The sequence below is a fragment of the Ictidomys tridecemlineatus genome, chromosome 1 (assembly GCF_052094955.1).
Source record: "Ictidomys tridecemlineatus isolate mIctTri1 chromosome 1, mIctTri1.hap1, whole genome shotgun sequence".
Lineage (NCBI taxonomy): Eukaryota > Metazoa > Chordata > Mammalia > Rodentia > Sciuridae > Ictidomys > Ictidomys tridecemlineatus.
The window spans coordinates 24,119,558-24,145,839 of NC_135477.1; the positions used below are offsets into that span (position 1 = coordinate 24,119,558).

A 26,282-nucleotide genomic window follows, 5' to 3' on the forward strand; every position below is an offset into this window, starting at 1 on the left:
TTCATTGTATAGATGTTTTATTAGAAAATGGACAAAGTAGCAACTATAGAATTTATTGCTTCTTAAATATCTCTTGCACAGATTACTTAATATTTCATGTTAACATATGTATGTCAGGATCCCTAAGGCTACATTTGTGTTCAGTAATGCACTAGAAGGACTCACAAGACCCAGAAAAGCTGATATATTCATGATTATTGTTTATTAAAGCAAAAGGATACAGATTAAGACCAGCAAAGGGAATAGGCAAATGGGTGGAATCGAGGAAAACCAGGCACAAGTTCACAGATGTCTTCTCCCATGGAGTTGCAAGAATAATGCTTAATTCTTTGAGCAATTTTTTATGGTATGTAAAGTGTCACCAACCAGAGAAGTTCACTCAAGACCTACTGTTCAGTGTAGTATTTTGTTTTTTGTTTTTGTTTTGTTTGGGTCAGTTATCGAGTCATATGGTGCCTGTGTGATTGATCAACATTCAGACCCCAGAACCTTCCCTGAAGTCAAACTGATAAAGCATAGTACAGGGCTCCAGGTCTACAAAATAGGCATTCACCATAAATTGGATTTTTAGCATAAACTGTCTCCTGTGGCCAATTGGCATCTGGGGTACACAGTGATAATCAAAGCCTGCTGAGTTAACCCTTTACTGTGCAATATCACATGTCAGAAGTCCAGATTTAGGAACCAGGATATAGTATGGTGGCACACACCTATAGTCCCAGCTACGCAGAAACAGACTCAAGAGAATCATTTGAGCCCATGAGTTAAAGATAAGTCTAGGCAACATAGTGAGGCCCTCAGACTCCTGTCAAGAAGTTTCAAGCAGGTGGTGATCTGATGTTCACTTTTTTTTTTCTTTCATAGACCATGACTTAAGTGTAGTTTCTCATTTTTTATCCTTTTTCAATATAATGTTGTGTATATGAGTTTGATATTGGCCTCTCTTCAAAACTGAGATAATAAAATCTAAATTGTATTACTTACAGAGATTAATAGTCTTCTCACAAATGAAATGCCATATTGTCCTTCTGAAAGCCTGCCAAGTATTTACTTAACATGGAATGGATATTGTGGCTTTATCTTGACTACATTTTGATTTTGTTCTGATGGTGACTATGGTCTTCCAAGGATTCTTTGTGTGATGTTATTTTCACTGAAATGAGAAAAGATTTTCTGCTTCTTCTAATGTTTCTCAAGAAACATTTTCCCAAGAGAAAAATCAGTTAAATAATATTTCAAATTAGAAGATGATGAAGACAAAGATTGCCAGGAACATATTTCCCCATCCCCCACATAAAGACATAAAGGCCATATTTGCATAATGGTTAAGAACATGAATCGTGGAGACACACTGCATAGCTTTGAATCCCAGCATTGCTGCTTGCTAACTATGTGATCTTGAATGTGTTATGTAATTTCTCTAAATTTAAAGGGGCACCTAATTCAGAAGGTTGTTATAAGAACTAAGTGAATATGTAAAAACTCAGAATAGTACTTGGCAGATTCTATCAAGTTCAAATATGATCTAAGGGGCTGGGGTTGTAGCTCAGCATTAGAGCTCTCGCCTAGCATGTGCGAAGCCCTGGGTTTGATCCTCAGTACCACATATAAATAAATAAAATAAAGATATTGTGTCCAACTACAACTAAAAAATAAATATTAAAAAAAATATGACCGGGCTGGGAATGTGGCTCAGGCGGTAGCGTGCTCGCCTGGCATGCGTGCGGCCTGGGTTCGATCCCCAGCACCACATACCAACAAAGATGTTGTGTCTGTCGAGAACTAAGAAATAAATATTAATAAAAATTAAAAAAAATAAATAAAATAAATATGACCTAAGATTACTTTGTTCTTAGTTCCTATCTATTGAATAAGGTGATCCATTAATATTATAAGATTGATCCATTAATATTACAAGATCTACTTTTCCTTCTTACATATCTTCTTCAAATACTAGCATTTCTCAGTAAGCAGGAGGTGATTAATATCTGTGTGATGATTAACATCTCAGGGACTCAGATTGGACCTAGCTTCTGCTTTCACCCTAATTCTAATCTAGACTCTTGTTTGTACTTTAGACTAGTTTATTCTGTGGACAGACAGTTTTACACACCAGAAATTTCCTTTTATTGAGCTAAAGTCTGTTTTAGTAAAGGATTGTTTTGTTCTAAAGGACAACAGGAGTTTATTATGTCATGTATGAATTCTTATGCCAGGAAATCAAAGATGGAGATCATACCTCTCCTTTACTCATAATAATGGCATAGTAGATGAATCTGAGTTTAATTTGTTTTAATAAACACCTCTGGTGGTATGTGCCTGTAGAACCTGTACTCCCAGCTACTTGGGAGGCTGAAGCAGAAGGTTTGCTTGAGCTCAGGAGTTTGGGGCAGCCTGGGCAATATAGTGAGTCTCCATCACTTAAAAAAAAAAAATAAAAGTGGACATAGTGGTGCATGTTTATAATCCCATCAATTTGGGAAACTGAGGCAGGAGGGTCACAAGTTCAAGGTCATCCTTAGCAATTTAGTGAGACCCTATCTCAAAAAATCTAAAGGACTGGGGACATAGCTTGGTTGTAAAGCACACCTGGGTTCAATCTCCAAATGAATGAAAATAACACTCATGGGGGTTGGGGTTGTGTCTTGGTAGAGTGCTTGCCTAACATGTGTGAGAGGTTCAATTCTCAGCACCACAAATAAGCAAATAAAGATCCAACAATAACTAATAAAAATATTTTAAAAAACAGCATTCATAAGAAATGATGCTTTTTTGCATTGTACAATAATCAACAATGTACTAGAACCCACTATTAATTGTATTTCCAAAACTTCAAACCTTATATAAATGATTTTCTTACACTCCACTGAGCATTTTATAAGTCCTGAGAGCCTGTGATAGAGGTAGAATGAAATGTTTCAGACACTGAGCAGAGACCACTTGCCTCATCAGGGAAGAGAGTAACCATCTGGTATCTATAGTGATGAATCAATGAGAAACTGAGCCTAGAGAGTCCTCCATGATCAATCTTCATTTTTCTTGGTAGCCTGAGCTACAAAGAACCACTGAGGCATTGCAGCAACATAAATCTAAAAATCTGCAGTGTGACTCACTCTGTTTTATTATAACCCCACTGAGTGTATGTGAGTGTGTGTGTATGTTGTAAGAAAGAATTTATATATCTTAGCTGGTCCCCACTCAAACCTAGTAAGCTTGTGAAATCATAAAACATGGGGGCAATCAAATCATCATCTAGGAGATCAATAGAAGAGGAGAGGAGCCCTTTGATCTGTTTAGTAATTATTCCTTTAAGGGATGCAGCTGAGCATGGTAATGTAATAAAAACAGTTCTTTGTTCAGCTGGATTCAGAAGCATATACGAGTCTCCATTTGCAAATGGCATATCCATGTGGGAGATTTGTAAGTTGCAAAATGCATGATGATATCAATCTAACCTGTGCATTAAATTGGGAAATGTTGCAAAGCCAGTATTGTATATTCTGTAAAGAAAAACCATTTACATGTGAACTCCTTACAAAGATCTCCTCTCTCAGTTATTTCCATTTTACCTTACTGTGCATTTTTGGGTGCACCAATTTATTTGATTTTAAGGGAAAAAGTATTCTTGCAATTTAGATGTTTTTCAAGACCTTGGAGATGTCTGCTAACATAATAATAAAAATAACAGCTGGGAGTAGTGATAAGTGCTCCTAAGTTAGCAACATTTCTACCTGTTTTGTTTCTTCTTCTTTTACATCCAGGGTGACTTCTGACTTTTTCTGCAGGATCTGTTTTGAAATCAATACTCTGATTAGATCTGGCTTATGTTTCCAAAAGGGACTCCTCCTTATTAGGATGGACGCAGGTGGCTGTAAACAATGGTCTCAGCTGGAGAAGGAGCTGTATAGACTTCTAAGACATTTTTCTTATTCCATAAATTCCCTACCAGTGGATTTTTCAAATTGAGGTAAGGTTTACATCACATAAAAATCAATCATTTTAAAGTAAATCATTCTATGTCAGTTACATGTCCTCTAATTTCAAAAGATTTCCCTCATTCCAAAGTAAAACCCAAACTCATGGACTACTCACTCCCCATTGTTCTCTCTTCATTCCTGGGAATCACCAATCTGCTTTTTTTGTTCCAGTGTATTTTTATAGTATTTACTCCTTTATTTATTTGGTACCAGGTATTGAATCCAGGGGTCCTTTACTCTGATCCACATTCCCAGCCCTTTTTATTTATTTATTTATTTTAAAACAATTTTTTGGGCTGGGGATGTGGCTCAAGCGGTAGTGCGCTTGCCTGGCATTCGTGCGGCCCGGGTTGGATCCTCAGCACCACATACCAACAAAGATGTTATGTCCGCCGAGAACTAAAAAATAAATATTAAAAATTCTCTCTCTCTCTTGTCTCTCACTCTCTCTTTAAAAAAAAAAAAATTTTTTTTAGTTGCAGATGGACCCAATGCCTATATTTTATTTTTACATGGTGCTGAGGATCAAACCCAGTGCCTTTCACATACCAGGCGAGCGCTCTACCTCTGAGCCCAGCCCCAGCCCCACCTTTTTATTTTTTTATTTTATTAATATTTATTTTTTAGTTGTAGTTGGACACAATACCTTTATTTTGTTTACTTATTTTATGCGGTGCTGAGAATCAATCCCAGGGCCTTACATGATAGTGCACTACCGATGAGCCACAACCCCAGCCCCAGTCCTTTTTATTTTGAAACAGGGTATTGTTATGTTGTTAAGCCTGGCCTCAAACTTGCAATCCTCCCACCTCACCCTCCCAAGTCGCTTGGATTACAGGCATGTGCCACCGTGCCCAGCTCTAGTGGATTTATCCCCTTTGGTACCAGGGATGGAACCCAAGGGCTTTTAACCACCGAGCCATATTCCCAGCCCTTTTCTTTTCTTTCTTTCTTTTTTTTTTTTTTTTCTTTTTCTTTCTTTCTTGGTCTCACTGAGTTGCTTAGAGACTCACTAAATTGCTGAGGGTGGCTTTGAACTTTCAATCCTTCTGTCTTAGCCTCCCAGGTTGCTAGATTGCAGGCATATACTCCAGTGGATTTTAAAATACATTTTAAAATGGTTTCATGTTTGCCTTTAGAGCCATGAATGGTGGTACTGGGCCTTCCAGTTTGAGTTCACAGGCAAGTTCTAGAAGTTCATTTTCATGACTATTTGTAACTTGGGAGCTAAATTTGGACTCTACCTTCCAGATAATTGCTCAAATCTTGTCCCTGTTCCTCCCTTTAACCAGTATAGTAAAATAAATTCTAAATAAAGGACTTACTTTCCTTTGAAGTGTCCTTTCTGTAATACTTCATTTCCAGACTTTTGGGTTGGAACCCATAGAATACTTTTGCAAAATTGTAAGAAGTCCCCTTCCTTATTTTTTTTTTAAATAGGGAAATAACTACCAACTCTAATAGGTAACAGGAACTGAGATGACTCATGGTTGGATGGGCCCAGAGCCTAATTTTGAGCATCTCCTACCTCATTGCAATGCAGAAGGGCAGTAGCTGAGGAAGTCTGCACTGTAGCAGATTGCCTATGGAACTTGGTATTGCCAAGCATTTTCTGGGCAGCATAAGCTTAAATGAGATAAAGATGAAAAGAAAGGTCTTCTGGTAATAAAGATAAAAAGAAAAAATTCTACTCCCTTACGTGGGCACTTTGTTTTATGTAGAGAAAAAACATCAGAAAGAAAAGCAAGCACTGATTTATAATCAGATGACCAAGGTCCAAATCCCAGCTCTGCTGCTTACTGTGTGACATCAAACAGGGGACTTAACCTTGGCATTCTGATGTTCATTTGTAAAATAAACATACACATACTACACTTAAATAGATAATTATGTTTATTGCCTAGGACTATGTCTGAATAAGAAAATGCTGAATAAATTTTAGCTATTTTTAACACATCTAAGTCTCAGGATACAGAGGATCTCATCTAATGAATCTGAATCATCTTGAGGATCATTAATTTACAAGTAGGCTTCCCACTCGCTCTTGGACTCACTTTGTTCTGTTGTCAATAACAGTTGATATCTTCCCTTCCCCTCCCCTCTCTGCCTTATAATCTTAAACATTTTTCACGTTACCTATAGTTCTCCTTAATTATTTATCAAATCTGTAAAACACTCATTATTATTAAGTTCTTTCATAAATGAGTTCATGGCAATCAGAGACTCACTGAATGATGCAAATTAGGGCCAGCCTCCCTCTGAACCAAAACAGTGCTTCTCTCTGTACAATAGAAACCACAGAACACAAATTGTGTTGGTGGGATTCATGTGATTTTTTAAATTTATTATTTTACTAATGTCTTACAGCAATTGTGAGGAATAAAGATAGGGATAGGAAGAAAAGTGTCTTTTGAGTTCCTTGAACTATTGAAGCATGTGCTAGAATAAGGAAGTTCAGTAAACGCATCATGTCCTTTTCACCACAGAGCTCATAATGGAGCTGTGGAACAGGGACAGGGGCAGCTGTAGCTTTGTGGAAGTAAGCGCTGACAGAGTCCTGCATCAAACTTGGCACATGTGGCAGACAGGGCAATGCGGATGCTACACAGTCAGGTGGATGAAAAACTGACCCTCCAGACTGCAGTCCAGGAAGTGAGAAGCGGTGTGCACACCCCTCTGGGGTCTGAGTGTCTCTGCCTTTCCAGCAGGGAAGGGACACCTGCCAACCATGCAGCAGTGAGGCAACTGTGGGGGAAGACTCTTAGAAAAAAGAGAATGATTTCTTTTTTATGTTTGCTGGTGATGCTGATTGACCAGAAGTGAGATTGTTATTGTTTTTAAACTTTTGGGCAATAGCATTGTGTCCTGGTGATAAAATATCCTCTACTTAGCATTCTTAAAAGGCATAGGAGAGTAAAAGCAAGGCCTCTTTAGGACCTAGACTAGTGAGAAGGGGAACACATGGATTCTAAGGATAAGGGCACAAAAAAGCTAGCTAGTTCTATACCACACAGTTTGACACAGATGAGACCTTGGCTTTTTCCATTCTTAGAATACCCACCTCTTCTAACATCCTACTACATCTAAGGTCAGCTTAATCACAGCTTGGGGAAAACTATTACTGTACTTCTAAAGTTAAGGTGAAAGCTACATTCTTAATAAAGTGGTTTTTTTTTTTCCCCTAATTAAATGGATTTGAATAAGTTCAAAGTCTAACATCTAGAGATTATTTCCATTATTTTGCTTGTTGGGGGGAACCATTAAAATTCATCACTGCCATTTTTTTTTAACCTACAGAAAGTACATGAAATGGGCAAGGGTAAGTTATTACACAAATCACAGAAATGGTTGACATGCATCTAATTTTATCCATTGAGCAAAAGAGACCTAAAGGGGTAAGTTCTTTTGAGAAAAACCTAAATGTATTCAAAAGGGAAACATACTACACTAGACATTTTTTTTTTCATAGATGGAAGAAAAGGATATGTGGAATTGAAGGGAGTAGGGAAGAAAGTGTCCATTAAATACCTATCATTTGTGACTTAGTTCTATCAGAGTGGAATTGGGTGTGGACCATTGGTTTATGCAGTGATATGCACCACCATTTGGCAGTGATCTTATGTTTTAGGAACCTAGAGTAAGATTATATAGCTGGGTACTGGCTTACTGGCTGGGTATAGTAAATATATATGGGGTTTGCTTTCAGCTCACAGCAAATGATGATGATCACAGATTTAGCACCTTAGTTTGTACTTCCTCTGCACCTGAATCATCTATCACTGTGAAGCCTGAGCTTTAGGTGAGAAAGCTGTATTCTTAGATAATTCCTTGTGATTGCTCCAGGACTGCAGTTTACTCCAATCTAAGGGCTAGTTTTCCTATTAGAGAAAGTATTCAACACTAAATAGGATTGAAGCCTTGAAGACATTATGTAGTGGTGACAGGAGTTACGGTTCAGGTATACGCTGTTTAACAAGTCAAATAGATATTATTCCCTCTTAAGCATTAACTTTTTTTAAGCAACAAAATTATATGTTTTGGCTTGAAATGGTGCTTTCTTCTATATTTGACTTCTCCATTTTCTTAGTAGATATTACTGTTTCCTCCAATATTTCTTCAAAACTTTCTCCTATCTGGGAGGTTTTCTTAGAGGCAACCTTAGAAGCCTCCTCCTCCTCTTCCTCTTTCTTAAGTGACAGCCCAGTGGATGAGACTTTGGAGGTTGTAGAACTGAGAATTCTAGGAGGAAGCAGATAACTTGGATTGGGAGGTGGATTCAGCCCTGAAACACTCAATCCACTGGAGCTAAATCTTGTCTCTTCACCTTCCAGCAGTTTCCTGTAAATCCAAGAAAAAAACTCTCAGAAATGAACTTGCATTTTTTTTTTTAATGAAATCAAATTTCCAGTCCTATTTACTTTAGAGAGACTTTAAAGGACATTGCAATTTCGCAATTTCTTCATGGGACTGAGACCAATAATATTGTATTTCAAGGCTCAAAGAGTTGGAGATTTGTACATAGCATTTGTACATACACATACACGTATACATGAACATCTTAGCATTAGCTGTGTTTAAAACATCATCAAGGGGTTGGGGTTGTGGTGCAGCGGTACAGCACTCCCCTAGCACGGGCGAGGCCCTGGGTTCGATCCTCAGCACCACATAAAAATAAATAAATTAAAGGCATTGTGTTGTGTCCATCTACACCTAAGATATATATTTAAAATTAATTAATTAATTAAAGATTGTGTCCAACTACAACTAGAAAATAAATATTAAAAAAATAAATAAATAACAAAATAAAACCTTGTCAAAAGGAAACCTATCAGCTAGGCATGCCTATAATCTCAGTAGCTCAGGAGACTGAGGCAGGAGGATCAAAAGTTCAAAGCTAGGGCTGGGGATGTGGCTCAAGCGGTAGCGCGCTCGCCTGGCATGCGTGCGGCCCGGGTTCGATCCTCAGCACCACATACCAACAAAGATGTTGTGTCCGCCGAGAACTAAAAAATAAATATTGAAAATTCTTTCTCTTTCTCTCTCTCCTCTCTCACTCTCTCTTAAAAAAAAAAAAAAAAAGAAAAAAAAAGTTCAAAGCCAGCCTCAGCAACTTACTGAGGCCCTAGGCAACTCAGAGAGACCCTGTCTCCAAATAAAATACAAAATAGGGCTGGGGATATGGCTCAGTGGTTAAGCACCCGTGGGTTCAATTCAATCCTCAATACTAAGAAAAAAAGGGAACCTATCCTATTTGTAAATATGTTCCTGAAGGAGAACTTACAACCCACCTTGGCCACCTCACATCCATTTTTTTTTTTTTAAGCAATTAGAGTCTTCAAAGCTTTAGAGAAGTAATTTTCCTAGTTTAACACTTTTACTGCAACAGATAAGGAGGTGAGAAGTCCACAAAGGAAGGAGGAGAACTGCCTAATTCAGCCTGAACTTGACATCTATACTTTCTTAATTCATAAAGGTACAAAGTGATAGTCCCAGATATGTAGAAAGAATTGCTTTAGCCCAGGAACTCAAGGTCAACCTCAGAAACATAGTGAGACCCCCATCTCAAAATCAGAAATACAAAAAAAAAAAAAAAAAAAAAAAAAAAAAAGTACAAAGGGAATGGGACCAGCAATAATAACAAAATAAATGACATTATTCAGACACCAAAATTTTTTTCAGTGTGGCATGAACAGCACCATTAAAGAGAGGCCCTGCTGGGTGCAGCTGTGTATACCTGTAATCTCAATAGCTCAGGAGGCTGAGGCAGGAGGATCACAAGTTCAAAGCCAGCTTCAGCAACTTAGTGAGGCCCTAAACAATAGCAAGACCCCATCTCAAAATAAAAGGATTGGGGAATGGGGCTCAGTGGTAAAGTGCCTTTGGGTTCAATCCCCAGTACTGGAGGGGAAAAAAAAAAAAAAAGGGAGAGATCCCAATACCTTGCTTCCCTGAAAACCAGAAACACAAGATGCTATCCAATACTCTTGGAGCTTTATTTTGAAGTAGAATACAGTGTAAGAAAAAGAGAAAAATGTCCAGACAGATCTGAGGTCAGCTGTGCCATTTACCAAAGCCATGGCTTTGAGCAAGTCACACAGTATATGGTTGCCTTGATACCTAGGAAAATTTTATGAGGTATCAATATAGTGCCAGGCACATGGTAGTCATTCTGAAAATGGCACTTGCAATTACTCTTTTTTTTTTTGGGCTGTATTAAGGATTAACTTACGGCCTTCTACATGTTAGACAAATCCACTACTACTGAGCATATCCCCAGCATACCTCAAACTTGTGATCCTCTTGCCTTAGCCTCCCAGGCAACCTGGATTACATGTATAATCCCACCATGCCCATCACCATGCTTGGCTTATAATTACATTCTTTTTTTTTTTTTTTTTTAAAGGTAATGTTCACTTGAATAGGAATACAGGGAGGAAACGTTGCCTTTTAGGGCTTTCTGTGTATGTAAATTCTATTTTTAAATTTAGAATCTGATGGATTTTTATTTCTGTATACCTCCATTATCCCCTTAAACCCTTGGCAGAGGTATGAAAAATATTCTAAGACTGGTAAGGTAAAGCTGGGCTATACATCCAGGTAGAGGGACAAGGAGCTTAGTTTGCCTGGAAGAAGCCACTGATGTCCCTTTTCATCCTCCTCCGCTGATCAGAAACCACAGAGACTAGAACCACTTATTTGAGTAGCATTGCCCCCAGGTAAGTATGCGCTTCGCTTGGGTAAGCATGCCCCCTGAAGTACCTGTAAGCTGCTATCTCAATGTCAAGGGCCATTTTGACATTGAGCAAGTCCTGGTATTCCCGAAGGTGGCGTGCCATCTCACTCTTGGTATTCCTCAGATCATTCTCCAGCTGTCCAATGCTATCCTGAAAAGTAACATATCCAAAATATTTAAGGCACAGTTGCTGAAATTCATTGAAATTTCCTGAAGGCAAAGGATTCTCCACCCCCACTACACGTATAAAATACTCACATACAGATGTGTCTCTCAGCTCAGATTCTGACTCATTTATTGTGGGGTGGGACTCAAGCATTTGCATTTTTTCATAGAGGCTTCCAAGAGATTCAGATGCATAGTGAGGTTTAGGAACTTCTACCCTGAGGCACATGGTACGCAGGGGACACTGAAATAATTTTTTTAAAAAAATATTTATCATCCCTCCATTGCTTGTTGTACTGGTGCTGAGTAACTCCACTATTCATTTCCTTTTCAAAACATGAAGCATCAGGTTAGGAGTTTAGATTCAGGACATTCCAACTGTGTAAAGCACAGAGAGAATAGCCCTCCTTCTCTGCTACCACTCCATGCCTTTGCTTGTCTTGATGGTTTCCTGGAAGTCTGCTACTCAATGACTACTGAAAGCTCCTCAGCATGAGATCATTCTTCCTTTTGCTCCCTGGCTTTTCTTTTGTTCATTGAACACACCAAGTTCATTGCTGTTTCAGGCCCTTTAGGCCTGCAATTTCTTCTGCCTAGAGAGCCATATGTTGGATCTTTACCAATATCTTATGTAAGATTCAGCTCAAAGTTTATCTCCTTAGATAGTTCTTCCTTTGCATTCAATTTAAGTACCCTCCCTTTACCAATCCAGCACATTATTTGACCTCCAGCCAGGGTAGCTCCTAGGCCATGCAGAAACTATGGGCAAATTACAAATATGTACCTTCAAAAGGAGGACAAATTAGAAAAAACTTGAAAGCTTCTTACAGGAAATTATCTTGTTAACCAACATCAGTGGTTCTACTATTAGATGTCAGAGGCACACACCCTCTATCCCAGTTGTGACAACCAAAAATGAAATTAACATGGTGACTGGGATCCTTTCTGTCTAGTTCACCCCTAGAAACTCAGATCCTGGCATAAATACAATGTAAATGCTCAATGAGTGATAGATGAATGAATGAATGATGCTATGTAAGTACTTTAAAAAAAATTCTGTAGTTGTAGATGAACAGAATGCCTTTATTTTATGTTTATTTTTACGCAGTACTGAGGATCGAACCCAGTTCCTCACACATGTTAGGCAAGTGCTCTGCCACTTGCCAACCCCATTACTTCTTTTCTTAAGACCTGAAAAGATGTGATCAAATAGGCCATTAATTCAGCTCCAACTCTGTTGACAGGAAAAACACAGTGATTTTATTTTATAAAAATAACAGAGTTATTTTTATGAAATAGGGATGCAGCTAAACAAGTCAGAAACTTCAAGAAAGCCAGTATTGAAGTGGATGATGAAGGGCAGGTCTGATCCATCAGGGGGTACAAACTTCCAAACCAAGAGAATTTGTAAAAAGAGTTAAAAATCCATGCTACCCACATGTTATATAACTATTAACAGGTATACTGCAAAAGAGAATCTCAACTGACTGATGGGTATAGAACAAAGAATGATAAATAAGCAGTGGGGGAAATTCAGATAACACTGGTCAACGATGCAAGCAAGTCTGCTAGTGATGCATTAGGAGTAAGAATTGCTATTACTATAACAATGGAGAAAGAAGTCTAGGGCGAGGAAAAAAGGAGAAGGGGGAGGAATGAGGACATTTTTATTATGCAAAAGAGCAAGAGAAATGCATTATGAGGAAGAGAGGAAGATTTCAGTGGGATCTTTGGCCTACATGTTTGCCCTGGCACTAACATTCAGTGTTAGTTTTCTACATTTTAGTTTCTTCTAACCTTCCATTTCTGCACTTGGCAAATTATGAATTTTTTTTAAATAGGGAAAATTACAGTGTTTACTCTTTTCCAAGTTGTTCCAAGAGTCAAGATTCTAGTTTAATCCATCTTACATTAATACATGAGGAGTCTATTACTTGTTAAGTTAGATAATACTCATTAGAATAGCATGGCACATAATAGTCAATGCTAGTGATTTTTGTTATTGTTAATAACACATCATGTGACTTTACTCTTTTGATGATATGGACAAATTATCATGATCTGTCCCTACAACCTCTTAGGTAATGAAGAAATGAATATAATAGTATACAATATTAATGTATAACAAACTGTACTTTTGGAGAGTGGTTGCATATCTCTTAAAGCATCAAGTTTTTTTAAAAAAAATAACAATTTTCAATTGAAACCTTTCTAAAGTGGCTTATACTACTCACAAATAAGATAGTAAACATAATGCAACCTTCTTGGCAATTAAGCATCATGAAAACAATCATTTTTCTATAATTCTATAATGTCGTTTAGGTATCTCAAGCTATTTATACCCTAAACAACCCCAAAGATAAGTATTTGAACTCAAGTTGCTGCTTATTGGTTTTCTTTGTCCTCAAAGACACCCTGATCTGCTGGCTACTCATTTTTGACAATGCCTAACAACAGTGGTCACCCTTCTCTATCCTGCTGCAGGTTTGAAACCCAAATACAAAAGCATTTTAGAATCACATAAAGAATGATTAGGCTGAGGGTATCAAAGAAGTCAGTTTCATAAAATGTGATGTGGAGATGCTATTTTGTCTTATCAGGTTAATGAGGTCTTTTTTTAAAAAAAATTGTTAAATAGTTGTGTTTTCTCAATGAAAGATTGCTGGGGAGCTAAGTTCTAGATGGATGAGATTTCTGGAATTTTTAAAAAAATATTTATTTATTAGTTTTAGGTGGATACAATATCTTTATTTTATATTTATATGGTGCTGAGGAACCCTGTGCCTCACGCATGCTAGGTGAGCACTCTACCACTGAGCCACAACCCCAACCCCGAGATTTCAGGAAGTTTTATGTTATACATTTCACACATCTATTTTGTGGATCAGAATGGACAAAAAGCACAAGTTGGCTTCTTCATGAAGAGGCTAACTGCTGACCATTAATGGCTCATGAACGTGTAGCCCCCTTTGTTTGCACTCTCCTCCCCACACCAGCCTGTGTCTTGCATTGCCCTTCAAAAGCCCTGCCAAGATGGCCTCCAGCTCGAAATCTGAGCAGTGCTGCAGTCTGCCCCCTCCCCCAACCACGCAGCTGCTGCTGGCTTAGCCCGAGGGACCCAGAGGCACACCCTATTCCAGCTGAGGTCTCTTTCCAGAGTAGCTTAGACAACTGAAGAGCATCTGGCCCAAGGCTGGAAGGATGCAGATTGGAGGAGGAAAAAGAATGAGCCACACTAGCATCTGCAGTGAAGAGAGACAGTGCAGTGGATTTCATCACTTTTGGGGGCCCCTCAGCCAGATGATTAGTAGTGAATGCAGCACAGTCTGATTGAAACGGATCATCCAGAGTTATTGTTCTGCATAATCAATTTAGATGGTAAGAGAGGAATTTTAAATGTGGTCCACCCATGATGTACTGTCATTCCTTATTCTCACTCTTTGCTTCAGCCACATCTTTCTCTTTTTCTTTCTTCTACCACATTTTAAAATCCTATATTATAAGTAATCTCTTTAAATTAATTTAATGGAATATGTGGTTTTGGTGAGTGCACTCCAAAATTAGCTTGAGGACCAATCCTTTCAGTAAAGGATGCAGCCCTTTTAGTGAAAATGTTTATTTCTGGACCCACTGACTCCATATGTTTGGGAGTGGGCCCAAGGATCTTTCTAAAAGGCTTTCTGTGTTAGACAATAGTAGGGTCATCTAGACATCCTGTGCAAAAAACAACAGAAATTACAGCTTTTTTTAAAGCTCCTACTTGACCTTGGTGAGTCACTAGATTTAGGAACTACTGGTTTAAATATTTTTGTAAAGGAGATATCATGGTGGTAAGATGACAGTAACAGTGAAACAGCTTTTTAAAAAGACCAAATATACCTTTCTTTTCCCTTGAATTCCAATTTAAGAAATAGATCTATCAAACTATAGATTTATATGCAGCCACTGTCACCTCCATCTCCCTGGGGCCAGACCCTTCCTGCTATTTAATTAGGCTATACTCCAATCTCATATTGGAGAGAAGAAAGCAGACTTGGCTGTTCTCCCTGGAGAGCATTAACCAGCAGTGATCCTGATTGTTCAACAAGGTCTTTCAAGGAAAGCTTTGGCTTTCTAAGACTGGCCATAGTTCAGGTCTGGGACCCTGAGTACCCTCTAGGAGTGTTTTTACACATCTTTAGCACAACTGGGACTTTAATGGTAGTGAAGCAACCATGCAGGGATCAAAATTACCCTGTCAAAAATGAACAGGCCTTACACTTTCCATGCAAAGGGTGGCTGCATTTGGCTTTTGAAGACAATGGCCCTAGCTTTTTCTAATCTCTTCTGCCTGGTTCAGACTCTCATCCACTATTGAGTACTTATTTTGTCACCTTGAATCATTTTTTACCCTTTCAAAAGTGTAATAAGTTTTCTCTCCTCAAATAGGCTATCAGCTCTTTGGGGCAAAGAAAGCTTGACTTTAATGGGGCCTTCCTGTGTCCCTGAGAGGGTTACCAAGCTTGCAAAGGAAAGTGGGTCTACTACCAATATCTGCAGCAGAAGAGAACAGCTTCTCATTACTGCAGTGAAAGGGGGTGGGGTGGGGTGGGGTGAGAGGGTAGGAAAACAATGGCTGGATCTTACTAAGGAAGAGGGAGGCTTTTCACCTTGGTCAGTACTAAGACAGATGGAGAGAACAGTCAGAAGCTTTAGGACTTCTGGATATGTAGATTAAACTGTGAGCCCCACCCCAACCTTAAATCTCAAAGGGTAGGAAATAGCTCTCTGTTGTCTGAACTCCTCTTCCACACCTAGGGGTGGGTCCACTGAGTCTCTGAAGACTACAGCTGTCAGGAACAGCACTGCAGAGCTGCAGATGCTGCAATTTCTGTTATTTTTTATTTCTTGCACACTAGGTCGGATGATCCTACTATTGTCTAACATGGAAAGCCTTTTAGAGCAAATAAGCCAGAAAACACTAGCACTGCCTCCTGAATGTAGAGGCTAAAGCAAGCAAACAGAGTACCTGGCAAAGCCTAAGTCAGCTGACAGTTTGGGCTGTTAGCCTTTTTGTACAAATAGTGGGCACTCTTTCCAGAAGACCACCTAGTTTAACCTTTGAGGCTTCTGGAAGAAAACATGAAGTCTTACATGAGTCTGATTAATTCACATCATGGCGGCGGGGGGGGGGTGTAGGTGGGGGACACATAGTGAAAAGTTCACGTTACACATTTTGAAACAGAATTTAAGTATTTATTTGAGTAATACTATAATACGAAGCTAACCAAACAGTCCAGGCTGGCTTTCTTCTTTTATCAAAAGGAGTTCTTTGTAATGAATAGCAACTACCTGTACATCAATAATTCTTTAACTTCTTACTAAAAATAGTACTTTTAGGATATCATGCTTTTTCTCAGTTCTACTTTATTAATGTTCCCAAACCCTATTAATCTTATCAAATGTAATGTATTCTAACTAGATTATTTCAAGTTTCCAAATTGTGGACATTCTATTCCAAGAACTCTTCATTGTACCTTGAGAATGAACCACACTATTTTGTTCTTTTCTATATTTTTCATTTGCCCTGCATCCTGCCTATGCTCTTTGTAGCCATAAACCTAGAAGGTCCTGTGTAGTAAAACTGAAGATGCAGTGGTCTTTGTTGGAAGGAAAGAGCCAATCAATACCTTCACAAGCGCTTATAGGGCAGGAGATGAAAAAAAAAATGTCGCCTATAACAAAGAAACCATCTCTGTGGTTTAGACGCAAAACTGTTAAGGTAATGATAATTTTTAAGTGGGACCTCACAGCTACTGAGGAGATTATTTTTAAGTGCCTAGCCATCCATGAAAGTAAAAATTTATGTTGTCCACGAGGTGACCTTTGATTGCAGATAACCAAGACTGGTGTGTTGGTATTGAAAAAGAAAAAAAAGAAAGAAAGAAAAAGAAATCAAAGCAGTTAATTGCCTAGAGATTCATAACTGGGACACGAGATAGGAGAGACATTGTTTCTAAGATGGGAGGAACACGAGATCAGCACCATGGACAGCGCCCTAGCCTTTTTTTTTTCGTCTGCTAAGTGGTGTAAAGCTTTCTTTAGGTAGCGAATGTCATCAATAGGTCGACTCAAAACAGTGGGGCGGGGGTGTGGGGGAAGGGTAGAGCGGGGTTACTAGCTCAATCACAATCCAGTTCCTCCGTCCCCAATCCGTACTCCTTTGAGGGCAAGAGTCATGAAAATGGGATGGGTCCCTTCCCAGTTGCCAACACTAACTGAAGCACACAAAAAGAATAAAAGAATTAAACAAACAATAAAAGAAGCTGAGGCACAGTCGGGCCCATGGAGAAACTGTGGCCTGCCTCTCTTCTACTCTGGAAAGGAGACTGTCCTCCAGGTCGCCAGTATGTATGTGTCCACTTGCTGACGGAAAGGCATGGTTGGATTTTTCGAACTCCAAAGAAGTTTAAGGGCTTCTTTGTTAGAAGGGCCGGGACAGGGAACATAATTGAGGGGCTGGGAAGAGAGCTACTTAACAGTTGACAGTGGAGCTTTTTGTTTGACAGGGCCTCCAGTTGAGGCTCTTCTCTCCACTTCCTTACACTCCCTTGTTTACTATGGCCCCCATTTTACGGGAAGTGCAGGTATGCACGGGAGAGGACAGGTTTTCTCTCCCTCTGCAGAGCTCCGACGCTTACCTGGTAGCCGGCCACCTCCGCACTGTGCCGCTCCTCCAACTCCAGGATCTGCCTCTCCAAGGATTCATTGGCCCCGCGCAGGCCCTCGATCTCGATGGTGCGTGCCTGTAGCTGGCGCCGATACTCGTGGATCTCCTCGCGACTGGCTCGAATGGCTTCGGTGCTGCGCGCCGCCTGCTCGTTCAGGTTGGCGAACTTGGACTTGTACCACTCCTCGGCTGACTGCAGGTTCTTAGCGGCCAGGGATTCATATTGGGCGCGAATCTCCCTCAGCGCTGAACTCAGATCTGGTTTGGCCACAGCCACGTCCACCTCAGCCGCGGCCTGCGACGATGCCTGCAGCGTGGCTAGCAGTTCAGCTACCTCTTCATCGTGCACCTGGCGCACGAAGGCCAGCTCGTCCAGAAGCGACTCCACCTTCTTTTCCAAGTCCAGGCGGGCCAGAGTGGCGCCGTCCACGTCGCGCTGCTGTGCCTTCAGGGCGCGTTCGGCGCCTTCGCGCCCGCGGCTCTCCTCTTCGCAGCGCGCCCGCAACCGCTGCACCTCTTCGGCCAGGCCGTCGCGCTCCAGCAGGGCCTGCGCGCGCGCCGAGCTTGCCTCCTCCAGCTGCGCGCGCAGGTCGCGCAGCTCGCGCTGGAAGAGCTCTCCCACGCGCGACGGCTCGGCGTGGCGTTGCCGCAGCGCAGCCAACTCGGCCTCCAGTGCGCGGTTCTGTGTCTCCAGCTGGTGCACCTTCTCGATGAACACCGCGAAGCGGTCGTTGAGGCCCTGCAGCTGCTCCTTCTCGTTGGTGCGGATGATCTTGTACTCGTTGGTGCGCGCTGCCGCCTGGCTTAAGTCCAGCCCGTCGGACGCCGGCAGCCGGCGGTAGGCCAGGCCCAAGCCAAGAGACGAGGCCGAGGAGCAGGCGGCCGAGGAGGCCACATTGCAGCGGGACAGTGATTGCGAGCGGAAGCTGCCCGCGCCGCCTGTTCCAGAGAGACGCCCAGACAGGCGAGAGCTGTCCCCGAACACCTTGCGGTAGGAGGAGGCGGAGCACAGGTAATGCTCCGAACCGAAGCTCATGGTGCCAGGATCAAGGCCTGGAGAGCGGCTGCAGCTGGAGCTACTGAGGACGCTAGAGGTGCGGCAGGCTGGGCGCGGCGGGGCGGTGTGCACCGGGTTTTAAGGCGCGGGGGCTGGGACAACGCGTTGGGGGCGGAGCTCCTGCTTCGGGTCGGGCCTGGAGGGGGAAGGGGGGCATCCGGGAGCGGGGGCGGGGAAGCGCAGTGACTACCGCAGCTGCGCGCGCGAGCAACCTTGGATGCCCAGGCTGGGTCTTCTGCGTAGGAGCTGCCTTAAGATTTCCGCGCCTCTCAGCGAGAAGTGCTTTTGAAGTGCCTGGAGCCAAGAGTGGCCAAAGGACCCGGTTTTCTCAGCCAGAAACCACACAGCTCTGTCACTTTTCCAAACCCAGGCTTCTCTTCACCTTTTAACCAACTGGGAGAGTAGATTTTCTGAGAGGTGTCCCCCATATCTATATCTACCCCTGAGTTCCTATGGATGAAATCTTTTTTTCTCCAGTAAGAGTGGGAGCCTGAAGGATGAGGCGTTGTCCCCTCTCAGGTGTCTTAGAGCTTCCAGGGGAAAAAGATGGGCCTTCAGCTCTTCAGCTCTTCAGCTTCCAGGGGGAAGATGGGGAAGGGAGAGCAGATCGGTAAAGAACGTGAGCCCAAGTTTCAGAGATTGGAGAGAAGAGGAGGTAGAGCCAGAAAGGGGCCAGGCCTGGAAAAGAAGAAAGCGCTGGGAATTACTGGGCTTCTTTGGTAGGGCTCTAACACAGAACTGGACCACAGGCTGGTGAAAAGGGACAGCAGACTTGTTTTTTGTTTTACAAGTTATTATATGTTTTTTAAAAATATTTATTTTTTAGTTGTAGTTGACACAATACCTTTATTCTAATCATTCATTTTAATGTGGTGCTGAGGATCGAACCCAGGGCCCAGCAGGTACTAGGCGAGTGCTCTTTTGAAAATCGGAAGAGCTGGAATGGCTGCTGTGGGTGGATGTGAGGCACCCTTGCTATTTGTGTTAGTGTGTTCTGTTTATCATGCCCCCACTACCACACTCTCCACCGAATCATACCCACTTTCTTAATTCATTACTTTATCTGTCTGAACCTGTAGGCATTTGAAATTCCAGTTTATGTAAATTAGGTCCTCATGGGCTTTGGAGAGACATTTCCTGGGAGATCTCTTTGGACAAATGAGTTGCCTACAGAGAGATTAAATTCCCAGATTGGGGAACAGTGTAGGTGATTGAGCTGGCCTTCTTTGCCACACAGTAAGGGAACTCAAAGAATGGGACCTGGAAAGAAGAAGGCTAGGTTATCAGTACTCTCCTTCAAGTTTATAATTATATCATGTTGGGTGTGGATGTGGCTTTGGAGACACAGAAGGAAGACCTTTTCAGTTATATTCCAGAATACCAGACTTAGGGCCTTTTTTGATCTTGAAAGATCTTGTACTTAGAACTACAGGTAAATTGGGGGGGGGGCGGTATTACCTGGATAATCCACCAAAGGGGGAAAATTAATCTTATGGGGACTTTGGAGAATATGTCTTGGCTTTGTGTTTGATGTAGAAGATTTTTTTTTCTTTTGGTACCAGGAATTAAGCTCAAGGGAACTCAACAACTGAGCCACATTTTGAGCTCTATTTTGTATTTTATTTAGAGACAGGGGCTCACTGAGTTGCTTAGTGCCACTAAGTCCCGAGCTGCTGGGATTACAGGCATGTGCCACCATGCCCGGCTGATTTAGAAGATCTTAAGGCCCTGATACAATCTGTCCTTCTATGTCCTCATCACTCAATGAAGACCTGAGCAAAAGAGACTCAATTCTGAGGTCTTTGGGCTCAGAAAGACCTGGGAGTGGGGTGAAGTATGAAAGAGTGATAACATTACTGAATTATTACTGCCTGCCAACCATTGTGCCAGCAATTGTGGTTTGTTTTGCCTTATTCTTCAAGGTGGCCCTCACCTCTGTTTTACAAGGAAGACACTGAAGCTCGGGTGCAGTACTCTGCCCAAGGCCACCAGCAAAGACAAACAAAATGCGTTTGCCTTCTTTCCTCACCACATAATTCTTAGTGCAATGAGAATCTTGAAGTCTCACTAATTTCTTTGCAGCCAAAATAGGGCCAAGAGAATTTTGGCCCATAACAAATTAGCAAGCTGGTTTGTAATTGAAAGAACATTGGGGGCTGGGGATGTGGCTCAAGCGGTATTGCGCTCACCTGGCATGCATGCGGCCCGGGTTCGATCCTCAGCACCACATACCAACAAAGATGTTGTGTCCGCCGAGAACTAAAAAATAAATATTAAGAAAAAAATTCAAAAAAAAAAAAAAAGAAAGAACATTGGACTCAGAGGTGGTGGGTATGAATTGTGACTTCTGTCCTTATTAAGTATGTGGGGATAACAACACTCATCTCCCAGGGTCATGAAAGACTGAGTTGATGTACTCAAACATATTTTGTAGGCTGTATATATATAAATAATTATTCTTATCATTGTCTTCTTTCTAGTTAAAGGATACTTCTTCATGTCCACCACTGATTCTGAGTCAGGTGTGGTGAGAAGATTACAAGAAACTATCCATTACACCTTGCACAGGCCTCCAGGTTGCCCCTTGTGAGACAGCATACAGCCAACATTGACTGTGTGTGGTGTCATCAGCCTGCATGAGTAGGGCAAATGGAAACAACACAGATAATTAGGAGGTCTTTCTTCTGGGCCATGGTTCCAATCTCATTTCAATAATGTTATTCAGGACTACCAAAAGCCATTAACATATCCTGGTTGGAATTCCATCTTTCTTTTCCTTTCCATTCTCTAATAAAAGCTGTAACTCCTCTGCACAAGACAAAGCATATACAGAGGAGAAGAAAGAAAAGCAAAAGGCCTAAATAATCTAATGAAGTGGCAGTGGCCCTGGGAAGTCTACGGTGGGCTGCATTTTCTCAACAGCTTACTTGAGCTTTTCTCCCCTTTCTTAGCATCCCACTCAAAGACCCAATTGTTTGACTTTAATAATCTTAACACAAAGCTATCCTACGAAGGATTTTGGCTGAATCTCAAGCCATAACTCCTTCCAGCTGGCCAGGTTTCCTGAGGGAGTCCCCTGGCCATGCCAGGACAGTGTCTTCTCTTTCCTCTGGTGTCACACTCAGGCCTGAAGACACATTGGTCAATTGTCCCCAGTTCTCCCTCATGCCACATCCTCCACAGTCCCTCTGTGGCATTTGGCAGTGCTAATCATTCTCCTTGGCTTCAAGGACTCTGTTCTTGGTTCTCTGCTTTTCTTTCCATGAACTTTGCTTTTTAGATATTAGATCTCCCAGAGGCAGAGAGACTTTTGATAAAGTCGTTTCCCTGCAAGATGTAGTTTTGAATAATGATTATACCTAGCCATGTAACCTTGAACACATTACTATTATTGGATGAACTTTAGCCTGTTCATCTGTAAAATTGTTATAAAACTGTCCACCTATCCCAATGGCTCAAGAGGCTGAGGCAGGAGGATTGCAGGTTCAAAGCCAGCTTCAGTAGCTTAACAAGGATGTAAGCAACTTAGGAAGACCCTGTCTCAAAATCAAAAGGGATGAGGATGTGGCTCAGTAGTTAAGTGTCCTTGGGTTCAATCCCTGGTACCAAGAAAACAAAACAACAACAAAAAATACTGTCCACCTGAGTGGTCTTCAAACCTGGCTGATCATTAGAATTACCTGAGAACTTAAACTCAGATTCTTAGGCCTTCTACTACACCCATTCTAAAATCTAGGTTTCAGAGCCTTTGACCTACCTCTCATGAGATTACTATGAGGTTTCAATAAGATTATGTATCCAAAGTGGATATCATAAGGCCTTCTGTGTGTATATTCAATAAATGGTGGTCATCAGAAGCATCAACTTCTTTGATCCATTTATTCAACAGTTACTGAATGTTTATTGTAGACCAAGTGCTAGGGTAAATGCTAGGTATAAAAGGCAGATGTGGGGCTGGGGTTGTAGCTCAGTAGTAGAGTGCTCTCCTTGCATGTGGAGGGCACTGGGTTTCATCCTCAGAACCACATAAAAATAAAATAAAGGCATTGTGTCCATCTACAACTAAAAAAATAGTAAAAAAAAAAAAAGGCAGATGTTGCCTTTGCTTCCATGGGTCTGGCATTCTAGCAGGAAGACAGAGATTAAACAATTAATTACGTAATTGTAATTGTGACACAAGTTATCGTGAGGCATATAACAAAAAGAATGACCTATGTTGATGAGTCCCAAATCTCTAATTCCTAATTCCAAATCCAGACCTACCTAAAACTGCCTCTTTGTATCTCCTGTGATTGCTTGGCATTACTGTATTTCTAAAAGTGAACTTAAGGAAAAAATAAATAAAAGTGAACTTAAGTAGGGTACAGTGGTATGTTTGTTGTCCCACACATACACACATACACACACACACATATATACACACATGCACATTTATATACATACATACACATATATATTTGTCTGTGTAAAAAGAAATATATTAAAGTGAACTTGTAATCTCCCTTGAGAATCTCCTTCCACTTCTTTGATTTTGTTTTTATGTCCCATTTTGTTCCTCTGCCTGTACAATTCTCTATTCCTTGAATTTCCTCCCCTGCCCTACTTCAGCTGTTGAAATTCTTAAGGTTCCAGTGCTGTCTCTTCCATGTACCCTTCTCTGGTGCTGCCAGTGGAAAGTAACCATCTCACCCTTGAACTGTCCTCCTTCTGCCCACAGCCTTTGCAGAACTCACAGTCCTCCTCATGTCCTGCTGTTGTTTGTGTGCTTGTCTAAGCTGAACTGGGAGCTTCTAAGCACAACTCATTTTCTACATCTAGCTCTCTCTCTCTCAGCCCTTGTCACAGTATTAAATGGGTATAAGGTAGAAAAAAATACTCTCCTATAAAACCACTTGGAAAAGTCTTTGACCTAACCCCAAGAATGAGATAAATAAAAGAAAAAAAATCAATAAATTTGACTTCATCCTAATTAAAATATCATTCTCCATAAAAGGCTACGCTATAATACAACATTATCTATTGAAGTGCTTTAAACAAAATCCTAAGAACCCCAAGTACTCATAATGATTCAGAACAAGTCTAACCTTTTTTTTTTTTTTTTTTTTTTTTGGTGGTCCTGGGGATTGAACCTGAGACCTCACACATGGTAGGCAAGTGCTCTACCACGGAGCTACATTCTCAACTCTGGATATTCTTACCTATTGCTGGTAAGAATATAAATGGTATACTACTCCAGAAAAACACTGTGGGTACTTCCTAGGCATGGGCAAGGCCCTGGGTTCAATACCCAGTGCTGCAAACAAATTAAAACAGCAACAACAAAAATAAATAATTTGGCAGTTTCTTACAAAGTTGATACGTATTTTTTTTTTTAGATAGAGTGAGAGAGAGGAGAGAGAGAGAGAGAATTTTTAATATTTATTTTTTAGTTCTCGGCGGACACAACATCTTTGTTGGTATGTAGTGCTGAGGATCGAACCCGGGCCACACGCATGCCAGGCGAGCGCGCTACCGTTTGAGCCACATCCCCAGCCCCCAAGTTGATACGTATTTATCACAAAATCTAGCAGTCTTACTCCTAATTATTTAACCTAGAAAAATAAACCTGTGTTACACAAAAATCTGTTCATAATTACAGTAATGGTAGCAAAATGCCTGTAATCACTGAAAGTTCAAGGTCAGCCTGGACAATTTGGCCAAACTCTGCTCAAAATAAAAAGGAGTGGAAATATAGCTCAGTGGTAGAATGCTCCTGGGTTTGATCCCCAACACTGAGGAAAAAAATGTGTTCATGGATTTCATAGCACCTTTCTTTTTATATATATATATATATATATATATATATATATATATATATATTTTTAGTTGTAGTTGGACTCAATACCTTTATTTTATTTATTTTTATGTGGTGCTGAGGATCAAACCCAGGACCCTGCGCATGCTAGGCAAACACTCTACTGCTAAGCCACAACCCCAACCCATAGCAGTTTTCTTCATAATAGAAACAACCCAGATGTCTTTCAACAGGTGAACAGGAATACAAGCCATGATATAGCCATACCATGGAGTATTATTCAACATTGAAAAATAATAAACTATATATAGCTGGGTGCAGTGGTGAATGCCTGTAATCCCAATGACTCCAGATAGGAGGATCAAGGTCAGCCTGAGCAATTTAGGAAGGTCCTAAGCAACTTAGTGAGACCCTGTCTAAAAATTTTAAAAATTTTGGGAATGTAGGTTAGTGGTAAAGTGCCCCTCTCTGGGTTCAATCCCTAGTACCAAAAAATAAAAAATAAATAAACTATATGCAACAATTTAAGTGGATCACAAGGGTATTTTGCTGAGTGAACAAAGCTAACCTCAAAAATGTTATGTATTTTATTGTTTCATTTATATACAATCTTGAAGTGTCAAAATTATAGTGATGGAGAACAGATCAGCAATTGATAGGATTAGGGTTAAGGGAGGATGTAACTGTAAAGGGGTAAAATGGGGGAGAGGTTTTTGTGATGGAATAGTTCTGTTACTCAAATTAATACATAGAAAAATTTATAAAATAAGAGAGAAATCTAAATAAAGTCTGTAGCTAAATTAACGTGCTGTGTCAATATCATTTTCCTAATTTTGATAATGTGTAGTTATGTAAGAAGTTATCATAGGGGAACCAGGTAAATGTTACATGGGAACTTCTTGTACTATTTTTGCAACTTCTTATGAGTCTTAAAGTATTCCAAAGTAAGATATGGATAAAAATAGGCAAATGTTCTTAGGAGGTACATGCTGAAGTATTTAGAATTGCAGTATCATGGTTTATGTAACTTACTTTTAAATGATTTGGCAAAAACAGTACACACACACACACACACACAGAGGAGATAAAGCAGGTATGTTAAAATGTTAACAGTGGAGGGCTAGGGATGTAGCAAAGTTGGTAGAATGCTAGGTGAGCAGGTATAAGGCCCTAGGTTTGATCCTCAGGACTGAAAAAAAAAAGTGAATTTATTGTATTATCCCTGCAGCTTTATTCTAGATTTTAAACATTTTAAAATGTTAGAAAAATTATTAATATATATTTAGGTAGGTAAAAAGAATACAAGAAGAAAATATGGGATTGAATCAGTGACCTTCAAGCTAATATTCTCCTAAGTCTGGTTATTTATAAAGTCCTCTCCACATTCCCTCTGCCCAACAACAGAAAATCCTACTGTTTTGGACTAACAGAGAAAGGTCAGAATTCATACTCTGTTGGAAGTGTGCTGCTCAGAATCCTGGGTGTTGCAATCATCATTTACATTAACAGAACCCTGGCTATGGGCCAGATGCTATTGCAGGGAAAAATGTAGCTAGATGTGATAAAAGGTGTCAGTTTTCTCAGAGTAATTTAATTTTTTAAATATGGAATCATATGAAATATATTATTTACTGTGCTATAATGTTTTTTACTTCATAAATCAGACATTTTCTTACATCAATTATATGTATCTGCTTACTTCTTTTCACAGTTCAATACAAAGTTTACTTACATGGGTGTGCTTTAATTTGTCAACCTTTGTTGTTGGATTTTTGCGTTGTTTCTACTTTTTCTGTTAAAAACAGCTGTCTAAGGACTGGGGTTGCGGCTCAGCAGTAGAGCGCTCG

The 26,282-nt window shown here is 40.5% G+C and overlaps 2 protein-coding genes across 2 annotated transcripts in view; one reads left to right on the plus strand and one right to left on the minus strand.

Moving 5' to 3' along the window:
• Positions 1–5,852: 5,852 nt before the first annotated feature.
• Ina (internexin neuronal intermediate filament protein alpha) lies at positions 5,853–18,620 on the minus strand. The gene is made up of 3 exons (XM_005333608.5): positions 17,556–18,620; positions 10,737–10,861; positions 5,853–8,315 (listed from the first exon to the last, which is right to left on the minus strand). Exons 1-3 carry the CDS (start codon positions 18,618–18,620, stop codon positions 8,006–8,008), a joined length of 1,500 nt encoding a protein of 499 aa, XP_005333665.1. The 3' UTR covers positions 5,853–8,005.
• Positions 18,550–26,282, plus strand: part of Nt5c2 (5'-nucleotidase, cytosolic II) — a 133,858-nt gene continuing 126,125 nt past the window's right edge. The window contains exon 1 of the mRNA XM_078016220.1: positions 18,550–18,678. The gene's annotated coding sequence lies outside the window, so the exon portion shown is untranslated. The remainder of the gene's footprint in view (positions 18,679–26,282) is intronic.